Source organism: Macaca fascicularis, chromosome 2 (assembly GCF_037993035.2).
Source record: "Macaca fascicularis isolate 582-1 chromosome 2, T2T-MFA8v1.1".
NCBI lineage: Eukaryota > Metazoa > Chordata > Mammalia > Primates > Cercopithecidae > Macaca > Macaca fascicularis.
In genome coordinates, this window is record NC_088376.1 from 201,110,194 (window position 1) to 201,133,958 (window position 23,765).

At 36.4% G+C, this 23,765-nt stretch overlaps 1 protein-coding gene across 27 annotated transcripts in view; it reads right to left on the reverse strand.

Annotated features, from left to right (window-relative positions):
• The window catches only part of ROBO2 (roundabout guidance receptor 2), a 1,364,435-nt gene that overhangs the window by 24,528 nt on the left and 1,316,142 nt on the right, over positions 1–23,765 (reverse strand). For 14 of the 27 annotated variants that reach the window (XM_045384387.2, XM_045384381.2, XM_015445433.3 and 11 more), the window contains 5 exons: positions 23,156–23,437; positions 22,605–22,730; positions 17,706–17,862; positions 7,965–8,225; positions 3,195–3,400 (listed from right to left, as the gene is read on the reverse strand). In XM_045384387.2, coding sequence (XP_045240322.2) covers positions 3,195–3,400; positions 7,965–8,225; positions 17,706–17,862; positions 22,605–22,730; positions 23,156–23,437 — 1,032 coding nt within the window. The remainder of the gene's footprint in view (positions 1–3,194; positions 3,401–7,964; positions 8,226–17,705; positions 17,863–22,604; positions 22,731–23,155; positions 23,438–23,765) is intronic. The other 13 variants (XM_015445439.3, XM_074033673.1, XM_045384403.2 and 10 more) reach the window with 1 other exon arrangement.

Below are 23,765 nucleotides of genomic sequence, written 5' to 3' on the forward strand. Positions count from 1 at the left end.
CAAAAATGAGCCGGGCGTGGTGGCGGCGCCTGTGGTCCCAGCTCCTCGGGAGGCTGAGGCAGGAGAATGGCGGGAACCCGGGGGGCGGAGCTTGCAGGGAGCCAAGATGGCGCCGCTCACTCCAGCCTGGGCCACAGAGCCAGACTCCGCCTCAAAAAAAAAAAAAAAAAAAAAAAAAAAAGAACAGAAAGATGCCTTGTACTTAGTAAAGGTTGTATATGTGTTACCTATTATTATTATTATTATTATTATTGAATCTAAATTTTTAGCCAAGTGATTAGAAGTAATAGGCATTCAATACGTGTTTGTTGTAGAAAGAAAGAAATATTAACAGCACACCTGCAAATACCTATTATCCAGTACCGAGATCATGGGATATGGAACTGCTGTTACTTTCGTCTTTTTTTTAGCCTTCTCCCCTCATAGACCATCATTTCAAAATTTAAGAACTCCCTCACAAAGTAGTTGCTATAAAAACTTTTGCAGTTAACATGCTTATTTCTTTACAAAAAAATGGTTTCTGTCCCTGAATAACTGCTGATATATTCCCTAATATGGCAGCTGTGAAGTGCAATATATCCAAATAAAATCCTGAGTAATTTCACATACGGGCTTACTAGCCCATCCCAGGGGTGTTATTGAACTAACATTCTGATTGGCTTCAGAGTTTCAGGGACTGGAACCCAATATTCTGATTGGCTTCAGAGTGTCAGGGACTGTGTAACCCATGTTGCCTCCTGTAACTGTGAGATCTATTTAATAAAACGGTCATTAGTTTCAAGAAAGTGAAAATAACTAACAAAATTTCAGGGGGAGGTAATGCCTAATTTATTTACACCACAAACATATTTAGAATCCAAAGTAACTGGTGGTATGATCCGCATCCACTGTATGGGCACTTACCATGTAAAAAACATAAAAAGCTCGTAGAAATAATGCCTGTTTTATTGCCCACCTCAGTCAGTGCTATTAAACTAGCCTTAAGAGTCTGAGGAAAACATAAGCACGTTAGAACAACATTCATTGGCCTGCTGATTTCTCTAATATTCAGTCTCTATATACATCCACCTCAGGGCTATTCTCATACATGTCTGCATGCACGCATGTGCACACACTTTATCACACTTACAGCCTCATCTACACTCTCACACATTTATACACATACTGACTCCCTACACAAGCACCCACATCCATATTCCAATACACTCACACACCTAACATACTCTGTTACACATACTCCCTACACAAGCACCCACATCCACATTCCAATACACTCACACACCTAACACATACTCTCTCTCACACACACACTTATAAGCACTCACTCACATACCATAGAAAGCAAATTAAATCTTTGATCACACCGTCTCCACAAAGTTATTGTGGAAGAGAAGGAGAAAAAAAAGGGTGGGTTTGTATTTGGCTACTTTTGCGTAGAGCACAACTTCTTTCACTAAAGAGATGTATTATTCATAGGATAAGCTCATCATGGAATACAAACCTAAACACCCTGAGGTTTTTATATATGGCAGTAATTAAGCAGTGAATTCAAGGAGGAAACCAGACTTCTTTTCTTAGCAATAAAAGCTTCATTTGGAGTGAACATTACACTAGCTACAGGAGAAATGCAGATTGCTTGAGCTGCAGTCATATCAGGTAGCCTAACATGTCACAGGTGAACATGTAAAAGTACAAAATGGCATTCTCCTGATTTATAGACATATTTATCATCTTTGACATTATAATATTTAATAAAAGAACTACACAGATTATAGCTGACTTTTTTTCATCATTATTGCAGTTTGTTACTGCATTCCTAATGGAAAAGAGTTCAGTATCATCAGTGAAATATGCAAAAATATGCAGAATTTTACCCTGAAGGAGATTATGCTGGAAACTCAGGCAAAGGGGTTTAACATAATAGTGCACTAATAAGTCCGCTCTCTGCATTTGAAGATTTTAACTTGTGCTCTGTCACCATCCGTTGTTTCTGGATTTCAAACCACAGCAGTGTATCTGCAGCTCTTAAATCTTAATTAGGCTGGCAAGCAGACCAGCCCCTAGGTAAGAAGAAAAACTGAAAAATGGGCTCGTGCATCACACATTGTGTAATTCGGGGAGGAATGCAGAGGAAAATCATAGGCATTGATGCTGCTTTATCACTGTCGTAAGCCAGTTTCCATCAGTGTTTGCAGAACTCTAACACATTGTGTAAACTCTGTGAAAGTTTGGAAGCTGTTGGCATAATTAAGTGGGATTGTGGTAAAATACCTCCTAGGATGAAAGATGTCATCACAGTAAATACAAATATGAGCGGTCTTCTGAGAAGACCCAGTGAAATGCAGAGACCCGACTTCAGTTTGTAGTAGCTCTGTCTACACAGTCATGTAGGAGGCATTTTCTTGTGTCTCCAACAATGTATATCTATTTGAATAGAAAGACTGAATTTTTAGTTTTCTCCATATTCATTGTGGCCATATTAGGATTTAAAGTTTTTTAAAAAAAATTTGGTACATTTAAATCCCTGAAAATAGGTTATACCTCAGTCCTGGGATCATCATAGAAGAGTTCCAATGGAACCGTTTCATTTGGTGAACAAGGCAAGAGGAAGCCAAAGAAGTACACAGAAAAAATAACTGCATTTCTTGGAAGAGAAGCATTTACTAGATTCAGCAATGTGAAATGCATAAACATATGGTTTATCTCGCTATACATTTTCTTCACTCTAAAAATAATACCTTGTGCAACCTTAAAGTGCCTTATTCAGGAGACTTGCTTACTTTCTATCAGTGAATGATTTTACAGAGTGAAATATCAAGAAGCATTTTAAGATTGCATTCACTTCATATGTTGTTCCTGAGATATATAAAAAAGATCATTTCTAAAAGTCAAGGTTTTCATGTAATAGACTTGGTTTCCTAGTAGAGTGAACTTCTCATGAAAGCCCTTGATACAATTGAGTTTTCTTTCATGTCTTTAAAGCTCTTTAAAATTCATGAATTTTCTTATCATTTTTGCAGGAAAGCAAAAGTATTTCCAAATCCTTTTTGAATTTTGTATTCAATATTAACATATTTGAAATGTTACAGAAATAGATGGAGTGGAATAAATCTTACAATAAGGAAGTAGTTGATTTTTGATGCATTTTAACGTTACCAATAGGTCCGTTATTCCTATTAAATTGGTTCCATTACCTGTCACCGAGCTGTCTAGATTGTCCATACTGGATCCAGGAGTCTGGTCCAGCGCTCTCAGGGGCCTGGGGATTTCTAAAGCTTCCTCTTCGTCGTCAGCATCATCATCTGGAACATCTGTTTCCAAATCAGAAATCAAGGCTCCGGACACATAACCTAATGGTGGAACCGGAGGCTGTGGAGGTTGATTATTGCTTTGAATGTGCCTAGAATTCAAATGAAATTTACAAAAGAAAAGCAACTCATTAACATGCAACAAAATCATAATTTTAATGAAATGCATGCTATAGTGACTCATATTGTCTTCTTCCTTTCCATTAACTAATTTTGGAGCTCGTAATGCTTTCAGCAGAGACAGTGACTATGAATATGAGCTTCACCAAACAAGAAAAACATAGACCACTAAACTCTTCTCTTGGGATAATACATGGAGGAAAAAAATACGGACCCAGGATTTTTGTGAAAAGAAGTCATCTAGAGGGGACTAGGAATATTCGCCATGAGTAACTACTTAAAGTGGACATTTTTCTCCAAAAATACTATACCTTTGTTCCCAGTTTAGTGTCAAAATTCTACTCAGTCTGTGTAACCCATGCTGCCTGCTGGCCCTTATGAAGAAAAGATGTCACATGAGGACCTAGTATTCCCTACCTCCCAACCCTGAACACATTCCCCACCCTAGAAGGCTTCCTCCCCGCACGATCCCTCTCACATCAAGGCTGGAAGGCGATTTCCACGTTCACTGTAACCCAGTCTAGGGCAGGCACAACTGATTTCTGCTCTAGTAGCTATTTACGCATCTGTCTCACTCACCAAAGTCTTAAACTCCTCAAAGGCATAAACGATTCATCTAAGCATTCTCTCTGTTTAGAACACTAGTGTATTACATAAACCTTCTGCAATGAATAAATAATTCTAATCTCAGCCTTATGAAATAAATAGATCATGCATTATCAACTCTTATTTATTTCTTCATTCATTCATTCATTATTTATTTTGAGAGACAGGGTCTTGTTCTGCCACCCAGGCTGGAGATGCAATCATGGCTCACTACATCCCTGACTTCCCAGGCTTAAGTGATCCTCCTGCCTCAGCCTCCCAAGTAGCTGGCATTACAGTTGCGCTTCACCATGCCCAACTAGTTTTTAAATGTTTTGTAGAGTGGGACTATATTGTCTAGGCTGGTCTGAAACTCCTGGGCTTAAGCAAGCATCCTGCCTCAGCCTCCCAAAGTGCTGGGATTACAGGCATGAGCTATCATGCTTGGCCCAACCTTCTTCAGAATTTATTAAAGTGAAGGTCAAATTTAAGTGACTTGTTTCAAACCAGGTAGCTAACAAAATGTGAAGCTGGGCAGTAAGGTCCAGTTGATTTGTTTTGAGTCTACTCAGATTTTCTTCAAAACCATAAAACCATGCTAAATGAAATCAATTCATTGTTATTTGTTACCAGCATTAAAAAGTGAATGTACTACATGTTTTAACATAGTATTTTCTTTGCCTTCATAAAAAAGGTAAGGTATTTAATATCTCCTATTCAAGGGAGATATTAAAAAGTACTATGCATTTTTAGTGTTGGCTCGTGAATGAAAGACATTAGACTGTTTTTCTCTGTCATTTGCATGCTTTGGGGAAAGTATTTTAATCTTCCCGAATTTGTTTAATATTCCTCTCCCAAATGGCTTCTTGAACTTGTAACCAACCTCAATGTTAACAGGATTCTTGATATTTCAATGTTAAAACAATTTCTACTTCTGGAAGTTACTTCAATATCATCAGACCCCAATTTTCATTCTTTAATAGATTAGGAAGTTGAGGCCCCAAGTTAGTATTTGGCATTCATCACAGCCTGCTAGTTGAAAAATCAGAAGAAATAGCAAGTTTCCTAAGTATTACTACAGAAAAGCTTGAGGATAGATGAGCACATCTTGCTATAAATGTTGCCTCCAATCTGCTTATGAATTGGGAAGGGAGGCAGCCAAGAGATGAGCCACAAGCTATAGGGCAATATGATTCATTCTCCTATAAGGGTGTGGACTTTGGTCCTGGAAAGCATGGATCAGACCAACACTCTGGTCCCTACATCACTGTTGACACCTCTTGATAAAACAAATATACCTTGATGGATGAAAAATGTACTCCTATTTAAGCAAAATTAAGAGGTAAAATGAAATACAGGAAGAGGATACATAACCCATTCATAAATATCTTCCAGTGACAGGCACTGTGCTGTTTACGTCATCAATCAATAGAAACAGATCCTGGGAGGTGGAGCCTGGGAATTATTATTTGTTCAACGGTCCTCCTATGATGTCGATGTGCAACCCGGATGGAGAGTCATTTCCAAACCAGAAGCACATGCAGGCTCATAACTCTCATAGGTAGAGTCAGCCAAGACGTTCTGAAAGATTGCTGGTTGAGTAGGAACACACTCAGAAAAAGAAACAGGGTATCCTCTATGGGTGTTTGGAGCAGGTGGAGATGAACTAATTTGTTCATTCTTTTAGCAAATATCTATCAAGCACTTACTAAGTGGTACACTCTTCTAAGTGTGGGAAGACAGCAGTGAAGAACTCAGGGGTGAAAACCCAGGCCTTTCTAAATAACAACAGCTAATACACAGCCAGGTACAGTAGTATATAAGTTCATACTCATTTCATTCTCACAAAAATTAGGATATGTAACAGAAGAATTGAAGCTCGACCCAAGAGAGATTAGGCCTTTGCCCTCTACTCCTGGGAGGTAATCTCTAAGCCCTTAGAATGTCCTGCTTGATAAAAGTCTCTCTGTTTACCTAGAGACCTTAGGCTACTCCAGAAAGCACAGCAATATGATTTATGGTGGGGCCTGGAGTTGCACGGTATCACCTCAGCCTCTGGAGGGGCTGGAAACTGAGGTCAGCCATGTGGGTAGTCAACAATGTCCGTGTGACAGAGCCAAAGTGAAGTCGCAGGACCTCAGGGAAGGTGTGCCCATCCCTGGCTGGCAATTCTCCCTGGTGTTTAATGTCACGCTTTTTGTTGGGAAAGTAACGCTGTCTATGATCCCACTGAGAGAGGACAACTGGAAGCTCTGCTTTGGGAATTTTCCTGGACTATGTCCCATGCATTTCTTCTTTTGGCTGATTTTAATGCATATCTTTTCACTGTAATAAACTGTAGCTTTGGGTGTAAAATCTTTTGGTGAGTTCCATGACTTACTATAGGAAATTCTCAACACTTCAGGGTGGTCTTAGGGACCCCTGAAACTTATACTTGCTATCAGAAATATAGGTGGTCTTGGGGACTGCCCCCTAATTTCCTATATGAGCTAATTACTATTATCACCATCATTTTACACGTGGGGAAACTATAGCATGTAAATGTTTAGTAAGTTGCCCAAACTCATGCAGCCAGTAAGACGGGTTCATCTCCACAGCAGTAGTCCCGACTTTGGCTGTCGCAGTCAAATTCCAGATCATGGCGGTCAGAATGTTTCTCTGGAGTGGAGCCCAGGTACCAATATGTTTTAAGGTTATCCAAATGGTTCTAAAATGTAGGCAAATCTGAGAACCCTTCAGCTTGAGTCTGTGCTTTAGACAACCAAACTGCATTGCTTCATTAATTAACATGAAGGAATTCTATGGCTCTGGAAGCAGCTGACTTCAACTTACACAGTGACGTTTTATAAAAAGCAGATTGATGAAAAATAATAGCGTTTAACGGCAAGTGGTCTTTGACCTTTGAGAAAGCATCTGACAATTGCTGGAAAATGTTCCAGATTGTCTTATCTGGAGAAAAGAGGCTGTTTGTCATGATCTTTAGGTAATACTCCTGCTTTTGGTATCTCTTTCTATGCACAGTGAGCTGTATTTTAAAAATAAATTCTTCATTAATAATGGGCATAAGCATTATTTATCCCCAAGGCTAGAACTCTTTTAAAAAACAAAACAAATACTGTTTAAAAAATTTACTCAGACTTCAAGAACAAAGTGTAAATCAACAGAAGAAAATTGGAGTATGACATGGAGATTTAAAATAGTGATGTAACAGTCTTGCCTTTGAGGATTAAAATAGAAAGATTGAATAACAACAACAAAAAAACCTGTATAAAATTGTGAGAGTTACTCTCATTTATATATCTGTGTTAATTCCTCAGGATACCTAGGTAAATTGCCACCTATAGTTTATAGAAGTTTATAGATTGATTAGAAAAAGAAATGTGAAATATCTGATTACTCCTGCTTTTCATGCATTTACTGATACTAATATTGTTGTTTTTTTCTGTTGCATTTAACCCAGGTAAAGAGAGTCTTTTAATAACTAATACTGACCATATGTGATTTGCAGAAGCTCACATTTACATATTGACAACCACATACAGAATTAATCACAGGCACTTTGAGGAATCTAAAACGAGTCTTTTATTACATCATGGGATGTGAGTTCAAGGATATGCTAACTGAAGATAAACCATAAATTAGAGAAGATTCTGGTGTAGCCAAGAGCACTTCAGCCTGAAATACAGCAGATTTGAATTCTTGCTCTAGTTCTAATTTTAGTTCTAGTTCTAGTTCCAGCTCCAGTTCCAGTTCCAGTTTCAGTTCTAGTTCTAGTTTTGGCCAAATTATTTAACATTTCTGCAGTGAATATATTTATCTAAATGATTAAGGAGTTATACAAAATCACTTTTAAACTTAGCTGTGTAGTTCTATCAGAATCTCTTGTGAATTTATTTTAAAAAAATCCATGTGTTGAAAGTATGGGTCTCTTGACTTAATGAAGATATTTACCATGTTTGTTTTGCTATATCAAACTGATAGGCTCTTGTCAACTCATCCAGGTGAGCCTGCAGCATGGGTTGCATCTCTTCCCGTGGGGATGGAGTAAGAGTTGCAGTGGACTGCTGTCCAAAGGAGATAGCAGGAGAAGAAGCCACGCCTCGGACAGGAGGTGTTGGGACCCTATCATCATCTTCTTCCAGTTCATCTTCCAGACCTTGATGTAAGTAAGTTTGTACTGGCAATGGTGGGCACCAGCTATCACTGTCATAGCTGAAATTAAATGAGAAAAATATGCACATTGACACAAATACACATACACATACATGCACGCAATTATACTGGCAGTAAGTAGCAACCACATGGTATCTGAAATGCTCTTGCGGTTTATTTCTTCCTGAAGCTGTTGGTGTCACCACAGTAAATCACCTGGCTGTTATCTTAACTTCTAATTGTCATTACATCTGTTATCTCAATATCTTAATTTATTCTTAAAAGACCTTATTAGCTAATTGTTACCCCACAGTTACAAGAGGCAATAACTCCCAACAAACTTACTCATGTGAAAAAACCAAATTGCTAATTAAAGACAATTAATGAATTTAGTGCTCGTAGATTTAACTACTTCCTTCGCCTGTTCATACTTGTGCACCAACATTACATGCCAATATAGCTGATTGATTATCTAAGAAGTATTGGAGAATTTTACTTATTCTTATTCTAGATATCTGACAACCTTTCATTCCATATGTCATTAAGACTATGATATAAATGCATTCAGTATCTCTTTGATTCTCCTAATTTTCTCAGTAAAAACCAATGTTCTTTATCTTGTCATCCAAATGTAAAACATAAAACGGGAGTTCAGAACCTTGCCCTATAAAATAAAAATGATACTTCTATTGTAGTAAAAAAAGTTTAGCATGCGATCTATCCTTTTAAAAAATTTTGAGTGTAAAATATAACAATTATTTAAAACCATATTTTTTTAGGGACTGTGGTCTGCGAATATAGAAAATTAATCCAAAAAGTTTTAACCATGAGACAAAATCAATAGCATTGTTATTTCAATTCTCTGTAGTCCGAATACTTTCAGAAATCAAATAGATTATAATATCCTTTTAAACACAGACAAGGAAAAGATAAATAATATTATTGGATATAATGGTCTTATAAATTCAACCTCTTAAATATCTAGTGACTCTCCTACACTTAATCCCCACTCCCACAATCACACATCAGTTTCCTGCTGTAAACTAGCTCATTAGCTTTCTCGTACTCTTCTGGTATCAACTTCTCTTCTACCCTTTCTCACCCACATGCAACAGATTTATGTCTCTAAAATCTTCATTCACATCATGCTTAAGCCTAAAAGTATTCAGTGATTATAACTAGCATTATTAAAAAAAAAAAAAAACAAAAACCCTCTCAAACTCATTAGGTGGGTCTAAAAAACCCATCCTCATCTGATAAACCCATCTTTCTAGCTTAATCTCGCACTATTTCCTCAACATCCATATACTCTATTTTTTTCTAAAGTCTGCCTCTGTTTATGACTGTTCTCAAATCACTTGCTTGTAAGTGCCTACTCTTCCTTCAACCAGAGTCACTTCAAATGTCATCAGTTTCGTGAAGTCTTCTCTTCCCTACTCCAAATGGAATTAATTGCAATTCCATAATGCTTATGTTGTGGTACTCCCCATATTATATTGAGATTATTTGTTTCTGTGTCTCTTTTCTCCCACTATTTTGTGAGATTCTTAAATTCAAGAAAGCTGTAATTCTCAGCTACTTCTTGCACCTAGTACAGTTTCTCATACATGGGAGCTATTCATTAGGGAAACTGTGGTATTAGTAAATATCAGAAATCTACATCTGTAGTCTTGATCCTTCTTACAAACAGTAACTCATAAATGTCTGGATGATTCTTGAATATTTCACTTGAAAGCCTTTTCATTTATTCTGTTTAAAAGCTGAATTTATCATAAACTTTGAAATTGTATATTTATATTGGTGTTATTCATAATTGCCAAAATGTGGAATCAACCAACATGTCTTCCAGTAGGTAGATGGATAAATAAGTTGCAGTATATCCACGCAATGAAGTATTATTTGTTGCTAAAAGGAAATGTGCTGTCAAGCCATAGAAAGACATGGGAGAAACTTGAACGCATATCACCAAGTGAAAGGTCTAAAAAAGGTACACACAATACGATTCCAACTACTTGACACCCTGGAAAAGGCAACACTATGGAGACAGGAAAAAGATGACTAGTTTCCAGAGGCTAGATGGGAGGAAGCCATGGATAGGCGGAGCACAGAGGAATTTCAGGGCAGTGAAACCACTCTGTATTGTACAATAACGGTGGACACATGTATTGCATTCGTCCAAATCCACAGAACGTGCAACACAGAGAGAACCCTAATGTAAACTGTGGACTTTGGGTGATGATGATGTGTCACTGTATGTGCATCATTTGTAACAAATGTCCCACTCTGGTGGAGAATGTTGATAGCTAGGGAGGCTATCAATGTGTGGGGGCTGGGATAAATCTGTACCTTTTGCTCAATTTTGCTGTGAGCCTAAAAGAGATGTAAATATAAACTTTATTTAAAAAACAACTATAAATTTATTTGTTTGGACAGTTATGTGTCAGGGTCCTAAATCTATTTCACAGAGCATACACTTCAGTGGGGAAAGCTGATATGAAACAAATAATCAATGATGCTACAAAAGCAGAAAGCAGGAGGTCTAAACTAGTTTTGGAGTGGGGCAGGGCTATGTTGACCACCAGTAAAAGGAATATTTTAAGCAACACGTGTGGAAGCCCAGAGGAAGAGAAAATAATTTGAAGAGTTCAAATACTTCCCTAAATGCCAAGAGCTGGCAAAGAAAGAAGAAAATTGGCCATGGAAGAAGCAAGAGAGTTAGGGATAGGCTGGTCACTGAAGGCCTTGTCAGCCCCTACAAGGAGTCTGACATTTTCCTGTGGGTGACAGATAGTTACAGAAAGGGTTTTTGTTTGTTTGTTTTTTTGGGGGGAATAATAGTATCTTTGGATGTTCAATTTCCTTAGACCCCTAAACTCTTTTTCCAAAATTCCAAAGATTCTTCCTTCAAAGCTAGTTATCATTTTAACTCCTTTATTTTCGTTCCCATGGTCATTTTCTTCTCTTGAGGAGGCTACGCAGTAAATGAGTTGCAAGACCCTGTTTCAGAAGTCCTGTGTGGTTTGATAGCAGTATTTCCTCCTGAATATCTATTATAATATTAGATATTATAAACAACAGACACACACTAGTGTGTTACAAATAGCAATTTTTTTTTTTTTTTTTTGAGACGGAGTCTCGCTCTGTCGCCCAGGCTGGAGTGCAGTGGCGCAATCTCGGCTCACTGCAAGCTCCGCCTCCCGGGTTCACGCCATTCTCCTGCCTCAGCCTCCCCAGTAGCTGGGACTACAGGCGCCCGCCCCTGCGCCCGGCTAATTTTTTCTATTTTTAGTAGAGACGGGGTTTTACCATGGTCTCGATCTCCTGACCTTGTGATCCGCCCACCTCGGCCTCCCAAAGTGCTGGGATTACAGGCGTGAGCCACCATGCCCGGCCACAAATAGCAATTTTTATACTAGAAAACACCATCATTTAAACTGTATTCCCATTTAATTGACTATGTAAGCAGTGCTAATCTGAATTGAAAAAACATATTGCTCTAAAAAATTGATGCCTTTTTTATCTGTTTTATATGTTGGAGATCACAATTAAATTTCACATGGAAAAAGATCCTATTGCTTTAAAATATTGTAACTCACTGTCCTGGTGGGATTTGCTGCTTTTAGTTTTTTCCATCCTCTAATCAATCTTGCCTGCCACTTACAAATTCATCTATGAAAACAACAGAATGGTCTGAATAAAAATATTTACTTCGCTTTATTCCAACCATTGACTATGTCTAAGCCTCAATCTACCTTTTCAGACAGTTTTTACAACAAGAATCTCCTGCTTGAATAAATCAGTTTGTTTTCATCTTTCTTTGTACTTTTTTCTCATCCTGGTGCATTTATTTTTAAGAACAAACTTATTTCCAATAAGCTGTACTCCTCCAATTTTACCTATCTTAATCTTATAAATCCTTCAAGCCACAGGCTAAATCCCATATCTTGTATGAAGATTTCCTTGATGAGGCCAACCAGCTCTCATACATTACTCTTCTGAACTTGCACTGACAATATGTTTGCACATTTTTTTGAAAATTGATTGTATACAGTCTTATGTCATTTTCAGTGTTGGTTTCTGTAACTGTTGACTAATTTATTTTAGTATTTAACTTTTCACGTTTATAATACCTTTTCCTCAAGTGCATTACAGTTATGACATTGAACTGTTCTTGTTTTGTTACATCTAATATAACACCTTAAAAAGAGCAAGTCATAAGCGTATGTAGTGATTTGATTTGAAAACACACAAATCATTCCACTAATTAGAATGCTTTGGGTTTTTTTCATAATGTATTTATCTGACTTAAGCCACATTATTAAGTTAAACAGAAATACATAAGAGGAGGCTAATCAAGAGAACTGTCAATTTTCAATATGAAATGTGCTTGCTTCATAACCAGATATAATTAAATTTACTTTGTAAATCTTACTACAAAAGAGTCCTTTTTTTTTTTTTTTTTTTCCAAAAAGTAATAGGAGCACTTTCCTTACTTACACTTGTTCGTTGCCAAGGATATCATACCTTGGAAAAAAGAAACAAAATGTTTACATATTCAATTTTTCAAATGGAAATAGTCTATTATAATTTCCTAAGATTTTTCTGAACTCCACAGGTGGTAAGATATCCTTACTTTTGAAAATCTAATGGGTATAAACACATGAAATAAAAATTCACAGAGAATATATTAGAAGAAATGTGTGTTACATGCATCATGTGCTAAGAAAACATAAGAAAAGTTATAATTTGGTGCACTCGATTCATTTTTACTAATCAAATAATGTCAGGCCAAGGAGAGCCTAACTATATAAATATTGTTTTTGACATCAGTCAGATACATTGCTTAATGCACTAATTAACTAAAACATATTTCATTAGCTATTGTCATTAACTAGAATTAATGCTATCACTTTTTATTTTATTTTTTTGATACGGAGTCTGGCTCTGTAGCCCAGGCTGGAGTGAGCGGCGCCATCTTGGCTCCCTGCAAGCTCCGCCCCCCGGGTTCCCGCCATTCTCCTGCCTCAGCCTCCCGAGGAGCTGGGACCACAGGTGCCGTCACCACGCTGAGGTAATTTTTGTATTTTTAGTAGAGACGGGGTTTCACCGTGTTAGCCAGGATGGTCTCCATCTGCTGACCTCGGGATCCGCCTGCCTCGGCCTCCCAAAGTGCTGGGATTACAGGCTTGAGCCACCGCGCCCTGCCAATTGTCACCAATTTTTCTGTGTCTTTTTTTTTTTTTTTGTAAAGATAATTTAGAACAGGAAGGAGCAAATTCTTTACCCCTTCGGGGATAGCGAAGCTAAAAAGTGTCCACAGATCCGTCTACTTACCATGTGCCAAAAGAGGAAAAATGGAAAAAGAGATAAAGACTGAAAGAACCTGAAAGAATAAATGAAGGAAAGTTGGGGCACGGAGTGCATCACATGAAGGAGAAGAATGGTCTGTTATCTCTACGGTGTTCATGTCTTAATCCATTGCAAGCAACAAATACTTAGGTTTCATGCAGTTACCGAAGACGGTTAAGAAAGTAACAGATGACACTATAAATTTTATGAAGTGTAGCTCTGTTTATCTAGTTTCCTTCACATTTTACAGATACACATCTTATTTGAGTGATAGAATTTCAACTTTTTCTTGTAGTAACATTGAAAAAGACTGTGAAAATGCTGCTAATGCCAAACCAAAGATCTTTTGATCAACCTTTCTGGGAGAAGGTTTTGTTCTCTGACTTATTGTCAGTGAACTATGAGGCATCATATTATTTGTCTTGCCTGGTGAATAATGATAAAGATGACAACAAATCAATGTTGCATGTGAATGAACCTGTAAAAGGCCAGACACAAATACCAAATTACTAATAAAAACACAATAAAGTTCAACACTGGCAGAAGCTTGTCAATCTCCAATTGCAGTAGCAAAGAAAAGCCCCACTTTTCAATTTAATTACCATTGAATTCTTCCTAGAATCATATGACTATAATAAAATGCACTGTATTTATAGTTAGGAATTAATACATTTTGACATATTTTTGTCAAGCTGAGAGAAGAATATTGAAGGGATAAAGCATTGCCTTCGTTGCTATATTAGTGAATTAACAAATAATTTTCTTCTTTGGGTAGCTGGTAACTTTTGATATTCTGATACTTTTTATTTTATTTTGATATTTATTTTGATATTGTGGGGAAAGGCTTAGAATGAAAACTGATGATAGCTAAGCTTTTTAGAAATAATACTAAATATTGTAACAAAAAACTAGAGACAATATTTTCAAGGTGATGATTACCATTAGCTAGGTATATCTCCTAAATACTTACCTTTCCTCCATCCCATTGCCATTGCTTTGTTTTATTCCCCTATCATTTACATGATATTAGCCATTCTACTGTGATATTCCATGCTTTATCTACCTGCCCCAGCCTCACATCCTCCAATCCATCATCTGTACTCAAACATCAGAATTCCAATGTGACATACAAAGCTTCACAATTGGCTTCAAAACATCTTCTTAGATTATCTCCTACCCTACGCAGTTTTCAAACTCAACAAGCCTCATACATCAGTGACAAATTGATAAAGGACACAGACAGCAGTGAAGTGCAACATGAGGAGTACTACAATAGAGCAGCAAGCATTAGGAATAACAAAAACACGCAGGCAAATAACCTTCCCTAAAAGAGGGCAGGAATTCAGAAGGAAGACTAACGGGGCTATTTGCTATTTCCTGTTTTCTCGTCTTTCATTGTATTATATTTATAGTCTTTTTTTTTTCTTTTTTTGGTCTTTCGCCAGGGAAATTTGTCTCCATTCGCACAGAAAATCACAACGATAGTACAATTTTGTTATTGCTGTTGACTAACAATCTATTCTAACGCTAGACCACTTTTGGACAGACATTTTCTTGTTATCTTTGTCCTTATTTTTGGCTCCGTGCCTGGCATCCAGCAGCCACCAAATGTTTTTCTATTATTCGTGAATAAATGATTCTAGATTCACCTCAAAACTTTACTTCTACAAGCTTTCCTCCGGCTTCCCTGGTATATATAATTGCCCCTTTCTGTAGGGAAATTATTAGTTCTTCCACATTGCTCAGCTAGTGCTTATCATACAAAATTGTGAGTGTTTGTGTGTGTGCATGTGTGTGTGTCAGGAGCAAGACAGTGTTTAGTGTCTGGTCTCTAATAATTATCAGGAGCAAAAAAAGTATCTGAAGTTTTCATACTTTGTATATCAAGAAAAGCTTAAACCCGAATTACGAAGGTTCTAAATTACAGAAAAATTTTCTAGAAGATCAATTTTGAAGACTTATTTTGTGAATTACTTAATATTATGAACAGTAGAATACTGTACTGTGTTCAATAATCTTTCTTTTTCAGTATCATATGGTTCGCCAATTAGAAAACATAAAAGTATAAAGAATACATCAAAAAATGGATAAAATCATGCCAAAATCTATTAATTTGTATTTGTTGTTTTTATATTAACTTTAAATATGTGTTTTTATTATAAACAATTAAATAATAATTTTCAAGTGTTAGCCTTTTAAAAACTGAACTCAAAAAATAATGAAATTGAATTTTGTTGTCAATATTACTAAGATCTAACCACTATTTTTAGTAAGAATTATAACTTTTTTTTAAGCAAATACTAGGTATTTAAGACAAACAAGAACTTGAAGGTAAGTGACCCAAAAATATATATACATAAAAATAAAGTTTCCAAATATGTAGAAACAATTTTGTGTTTTATATCTTAATTATACTGAAAATAATTTGTGTTAAATCATAAAAATTTGTTTCATCTATTATTTCATGAATATTTCCAATTCCACTGCAAGATAATAAAATAAAGTGAGAAGTTTAGCATTGATTTTGAATTCATTAGTTTTATTGCAGGGGTTTACAGAAATTACTATAGTCTATGTATTATTTAGTAGACTCAATGGGAAAAAAACCCTCCAAATTATCCATAGTTTTCATGTTATATGAGTTCAAGACTTTATGCATATAAAGCTTAACAGCACTACTTTCTCTTCCCATTTTACAAGTCCCCATTTCTGTATTCTCTGACTTCAGCTTTTAAAATGCAGATTTCTAAGTTCTGTAATAATCTTTTCTTGTGCAATATATAGCTTTGGTTTTTCTTTGTTTATGATTCATGTGACACTGACACATTTATAACATTAATACAAATTAAGATCATCTACAGAATTTTATTTTTAAGTTAGAGAAAGAGGACACAGAATATGCTTTTAGTTTCCCATTTCAAATGCGAACTTAAAAGAATTAAACTAACAATATATGCATATATGATAAGTGCTACAATCTCAGAGAGACAAATGAAGGCTTTTGGAGGGAGAGGAAGACATAGACAAAAAATATTTGTGTGTGTGTGTATACATATATACATTGCATATATAGAGCATATATGTATATATATTTTATTTACCAAAATGCAAATGATATCATTAAAGGAAGCTAATGTTATGACATAGAAAATTCTAGTTAGAAAAATTAATCTGAAGACCTCAAAGACAAGAGTTATGTACAAATAAAAGAGGATGAAGAAAAAATGTATGAGCATGTATATGAGATTTTTTAAACCAAGACAAAAAAAAAGCCATTATAGAAATGAATTGATTTATTTTAATGTCTAAATATTTCTAAGTAAAAAAAAATCTTGCAAAAAGAAAAACTGCTTTTATCTATATTTTTAGCTTACATAAAGGCCCAGTCAAAATAAACAGTGACCTGGGAATTATAAGAAAGACAAAACATTCAGAATTATTAAACTGGAAAAGGAAACAGTATGATTTTTTGACCAGTGTTTTTTTTTTTTTTTTTGATTTAGAGGATAAAAAGTATCAGTGTCTTTGTATTTAAAATCAATTAAGGCTTAAACTAACAGAGGAAAACCCACTCTTGTGAGACATTTGGGAAAGAATAAGGAAACTGACCACATTTAAAGGCCCTCGAAGAAAATGCTGTAACTTAAAAAGGTTTCATTACAGAGTGTGCATTGGCTCTATGATTGTTCTGGCCCCTAAATTCCCATCAGAGCTGATGATTAAAGTTCTACCCACTGGCCAGGTCCCTACAATTATCCCATTGTGATGGAGCTCTACAGTGGCGCCCTGCTATGGCCAGACATCAAGTCATTAGAGAACTGCAAGGGATGATGAAGAAGGTTATTTTAATTCCCTTTTCAGCCCTTCTCAGGAGTGGCTCTTTAGTTCACAGAGCTGTGGGTACTTGCTTTCAAACTAACAAGCAATATTATAAATGGAGGCTGCATTATCATGATTGCAGACAATCTAAGGCACTTGAGGGCCAAGGATTCTCCGTCCTCAATATGTGCTGTTTTGTATTTACCAGCTAAAAATATATAGACAGCACAAACAGTAAAAGAGGGGAAAATGCAGTGAACATGGTGGTGGGGGCAAAGGAAACAGTAAGAGAACATAAGATGATGGCAAAAATGAACAACAGAGACAAGAGGAGAGCCCTGGCCATTTTGTTAGTATATAAAATATCTTTACCCATTTTCTTGTTGTTCTGCCGCATAGTGTTCCAGCTCTGTACCAGGAAGGGGCTGTACTGGGGGAGGAGGTAGAGGGACATTGGCCCAAGTGGATCCATTGTTTTTCTGTGGTTTAGAAGAGTTTTTATTTTTCTTCTTTTTTCCACCTTTCCCACCTGAAAGTAATAACGTATTTATTCAGAGATGCCAAATAGCAGAATAAATAGAATACATCAGACGCCAAGATGTATTTATGTTTCAAAACACCAGAATCAGTATGTTGGAGTTGTTAAAAGCTATAAACAATGAAATGATATAATCAGAAAAACATTTTTATAAATCACTCAAAATGATACTGTTGTTTTTTTTTTTTTTTCCCCAGTGCATTAACAGCAGGGCCGAATAAACCAAAAACATGGCTGCTGTATCAAAAGCATGCTTATTGATTGATTCACATCTGCTGCTTTCACATTTTCATTGTTAGAGGAAATAATGGGCCATAACAAATTCTTTTAAATGTCAAATTTTAGTACACTTATAATGCTCTTTTGCATAATCTCTCTCAGTGGAAAATGCAAGGTGTAAGGATCTAGGCTAAACTCTTCCCTTAGAATGTATTCAATTTAATTAATCCAGGAAGGGTACCAATTTTTATCTCGAAAGTAACTGATAAAAATCAATCAGCTACAATTGAGAAAATACCTGTAAATACTTTCCAAAGATACATTTTATAGACTTTTTAACTAATGAACAGCACAATTGTTTTTGCATATGTGAATAGTTCTTAGCTATTTTAAGCATAACATGACATAACATTCCAAAAAGGAAGAAAAATTAATACAGTAATCAGTTTCAGTAGCATTGCATTACGAATGAATTCATGCGCAAAACATGAGAAGAAAGTAAGTTGGCAGCATATGAGCCATATCTAGGATTACATGGAGCTTAATGAAATATAAAAAATATAATTTATCATTTGGACAGTGCCATGGTTTTTACTCTTCAAAAATTAAGTAGATAAAGCTTCTTCCTTAAAAGTGGACCACAGTTAGATGAGGAATGAGTATTTCTTGGAGCAGAATAACAAAGGACGTTTCAGGGGACATTATATAACTTCCGTGACTCCCACCACAGCCTACAGCAATATCTGCCAAAAATCTTACTGATCCTTTGGACTTCATCTTTCTGGAACCACAAGTTGTGAGCAAAAACCATTTGAAGCAGGGCTATTTAGCAATATATTATAGTATCACTAGAAGCCTACTTGTCTCCTTACTTCTACCAATTACTCATGTGCATCAGCCATATCGAATATTATGTAATTTAACAGGAACATATTTGAGCACCAGGAAGTGATAAAACTGTTCAACTAGATATATACTTTATTGCCAGTTATAAAATTGTGTATGTTTTCCACATAGCATGTGCACCTTCGCACACATTTCGAAGAACATCCCTGCACACAAATTGCTTTCACCTTGACTTTTATTGTACTTGTTTGGCAGAATAAAAGATTTTAAGAGGAAGGAGAGCAGATATCTTTTGCTTAGAGGATAAGGTTTCGCATCTGGGTTTACAGACCAGCTTCCCACTTACTGGATAAGTTACTCAATAGTTACTGCCTACATTTTGGCACATGTAAAACAGATATTGAGTTACTACTTCTTTGAGTGACTTTGAGAATTACAAGAGACAATGTGTATCAACTACTCAGAATGGACAGAACTTTCAATAAATGCCACTCATTTGTGTTCTTTCCTTCCCATATCCTCTATCTTAGAGCAAACCCAGCTCCTCTTATTTCTAAAGCTTTCTTTATTCGCAACTTCTCCAGGCCCCATGAGTATCCCACAAACAGCCTGACTCTCAGAATAAGAATAAACTTGCTTGAATATAAATCTGTATTGTTTGTCTTTAAGGTAGATGAACCTTAATCCTTTGTTTCCTGATGAGTCAGCAAAATTACAACACAGGAACCATTTCTTCTGTTGTAGTATCAGAACTCTATTTCAATGATTAAAAGGGGACTAGATTGGGCTACTTGTCTTCCATAGCTTTCTCTCTAGTTGCACCTCCTTTATTCCTTATTTATTTAAAAATATACAGCACCTTTCGTTTTCCATAGTACTTTCAGAAATGTTAGGTGGTCACCACCAGAACTGAGTAACAGAAACAGACAAGTTCGTGCATCTCCGTTTTATCAATGAAGCAATTGAGGTTCATTCTGAGTGTCACGTGGTCCATATTCACCCAGTAAAAGAAAAATCAGAATTCAGAGTGCAGCAGCTTTCTTTACTGGAAATTACTGCTTCTAGAGCCCTGAATTCTGCTGAAGTCATTGTCCAAAGTTCAAGAAAGCCATTCATCACCTACTCTTCCAAACAGACTTAAAAATGTGTTTTGGAAACAGGGGCGATTCACAGAAGACGTGTGAGGGCTTTCTATCCAACAATCACCTTCTCTTCTTTTGAGGAACTTTCTGCTCTCTCATTATGGGCAGTGCATGCAGGATTACAAATCAACACACCTGACTTCTTTTAGCCGTGAGCAGTGGTAGGTTCACAGCATGGTGGAGAGCAGACGACAGAACCAAAGCCACTTATACATTCTCTGAGATCTGAACCTTGAGTGAAGTAAGCCACAGTCTGTTGCTGTTACTTGCAAACAAAGAACCTTCAATCATTTTAAGGTGGGAATTGCCTATATTATCTTTTAAGGGAGTGTATTTTAATGACTTACATATATAAATTCTTTGATTTGTGTATATATTAATATATATGTATATATACACTTTTTTTCCCTTGAGACAGGGTTTCACTGTGTCACCCAGGTGGAGTGCAGTGGTGCAATCACATCCACTGCAGCCTCAACCTCTCAGGCTCAAGCATCCTTCTACCCCAGCCTGTCAAGTACCTGGGAATACAGTCAAGTGCCACCATGCTTGACTAATTTTTGTATTTTTTTTTAGAGATGGGGTTTCACCATGTTGCCCAGGCTGGTGATTTTATATTTTTAATGGTTAGATTTTTAATGGAAGTGCTCAGAACTTATGTATTGAATAAATATTAAGTGTTTCAAAGAGGGTGACACGCTCACTCAAATAATTCAGAAATGTCCACTTTTATCACTGTGATTATTTTAAATTGCTTACATTGCTATGCACAAATTAGGAAAATCTTATAATACCATCTGACTAGCTCTCCACAGGGTGGTTTGATCTTAAATTTAAGTCTTAGGAAACACACCTGTGATTATAAGCATAAGACAAAACCCTAATATTAAACTCAATTGAGCTAAACTAAAAAGAGAATAATCACTTCACTCTCACCTACTAAAGAACGCTTTCTATCATCGATTTAAGTAATTTTGCATTCAAATGTAGATGAAGTAGTTAATATAATTCATAGATATATATATAAATGTCACTCAGGAGATTAATGGATTTGAAAAAGCACTAAGCACTATTGTGAATTGTGTTCTGCTTACAATCACTCAAAAGACAACTTTTACAACTTGGTGGGAGCAATCAGCACATATAGAATACTTAAAGAAAGAAAGATTTTTAAAAGTCTTACGTAATCCATGGATTATAGTATATAGATTCATTTTTACGTACTGCATGTGACTTTGCATATCTTTAATGAAATAAAAAGGAAGCCCAGGATAAATTACTTTTTAATTATTCAGAACAATTGTGAGACTTATTATGAATAAATGGCAGTCTAAATGACACATAAGGTCATTACAAAAGTTCTCCTATATTATCAAACCCGTTTAAATTCATAACAGATGTTTAAAATTTTCTGGATTCTATAATATAGCTAATTCTACCAATAGGCAAGAAGAGCAAATGACCCATTTTGAAGGGAAGAAGGAGCATTAACATTTTCAGACTGAAAGGGTTCCATCTCCTGAGGAAAAGTAATTTAGAAAATGTTACCCTAATGATGTGAAAAGTTTAACTCTTTATGGCTTTGATGCCTGGTAGCCTGTGACATGCCATAAAACACTATAGTCTTTTACAAATAACCTGTAATTAAAAAAATAAAAAAAATCTCAGTACAAACAAATAGCATATAGTTAATTCAAACAAATTAGACAAGTGGGGTCATGGAATAAATTAGAAATGCACAAAGTCATCAGCCATACAATGTAAATGTCATGGTTGAAAGTTAGAGTGTGTCTACTACAACCTCCTCATTTTACAGGTAAGGATCTTTGGGCCAGGAAAATTTCACACATAAGTCATTACGATAGGTATATATTTTTGTCCAGTAAAGGTGTTTCTTTCCATTTGTGCTATATGATACCGACATTATAGATTGTCAGTTTATCTGATATATCTCAAATACATATTAAAATTTATACCATAAAAGAATTATCAATATCAAAGATTGTATGATTTTTTGGAAATTAAATATTAATTTCCCCTATTAACTTTCTCGTACAGTGCAGCAGAATACCATTCAATAGATAACAAATCCTATTTTATGGTATTTTGAAATCGTGTCTAAAAATAGGAGTTAACATCATTTATATAATAATATTATGAAGCACTCCAAAATCATTTTCATTTTAGTTCAATTCATCTTTTGGTATCTATAACATGGAATTGACTTTCATGTATGATCTTTTTATCACAAAATTCTTTACTCTGTTCTTTAATGAATGGTATTTAGTAGAATGGCATAATTTTTCTTTAAATATATCCTCATAGAGTTAGTATATAAAAGGGGACAGTGATTTTTCTCTTCCCTTTTATCCCACCAAGGCATGATTTCATTAGCATAAACTGTTGTCATTTGACAGATAAATGCCTGACAGTGAGCTGTGATTCAGTATATCTTCATGGTTGTTAGGAACACAGGTCATATGCTGGTGACAAACAAATATTTCTCCTTACTGTGATGAGACCAACCTGAGAGACTGCCACTCCTTTCTGAGCTGTTGTGAGAGCTGGTGGTGCTGAAATCCTGAGACTGGTTGTGTGGCATTCTATTAGACAATCCCTCAGCCAATCGGTAGTCAGGAATGTAAAGTAAGGCTAAGGGTTAAAGGGCAGAGGTCATAGTGGCATCATGTGATTAGTTCACAGCACAAGCCCATGCAGAACATGCAGTTAGCAACTCAGAAGCAGATGTGGGAGAGTGGAGGAATGTTTTGTCTACCCTGTCCTAATGAAAGTAGAGATGGATTGTTGATCATTATGTTGAAAAAGAGCTAAAAGATGAAACCGATTGGCACTGGTGTGTGGTGGAGGTGGCGGTGGTGGAGGTGGTGGTGGTGGTGGTGGTGGTGGCGGTGGTGGTGGTAGGAATTATTCAAGTTACTGGAAACATGCCAATATCTTTTTTTAGTTTAGGTGGTAAACCTGGTAATGAATCACTAAGTCGAACAACAAATACTACTTTCTATGTCATGCACAAATGATATGAAAATAACTCCTCAGGAAACGAAAACCTGACTCACCGTTGTTACCTTTGTTCTGATCAGGTAGAGAATAACCGAATCCCATCAGATCTGTTTTTTGCTGAATTGAGCTTTTCCACTGTGGATCAGGCAGATCGACAGCCAATTCATGTATGCTGTTGGAATGCAAGATCTGCGTCGTGGCATATGGGGTGGCCTGTGTTATCTGGCTGGAACTGTTGTAAGTGGTTTTGGTAGTGAAGTCAATGCTGCTATAAATGGCTCCATCCGAGAGCATCGTTGCTGTTTTATCCCCTTGGCCTGGAACTGGTGGCAGCACATCTGTGGTGAGGTGAACATAGGGAAACGAAACAATTTAACGAGGCACCGGAAGCCCAAACAATCAGGATTGAAGATGAAAAATAAGTGTGTCGCACTGCACGTTTGCATTTCAGCTGAGATGGGCTTCATGAGCCACTGAAGGGTAGATGATGTACAACCATCGCCAAGCTATCAGCCTCAGTGACAGGCAGGCCTACTGCTCGCCCTTCACGTCTCACTGCTTAAAACACCCTTCCCCCCATTTTCTTTAACCATGAATGAGACGGTTGGCATACTTCACTACTGAAGACTGCTTTCAGTTGTTCACTCTGTGTTAGAGCCAAGGAAA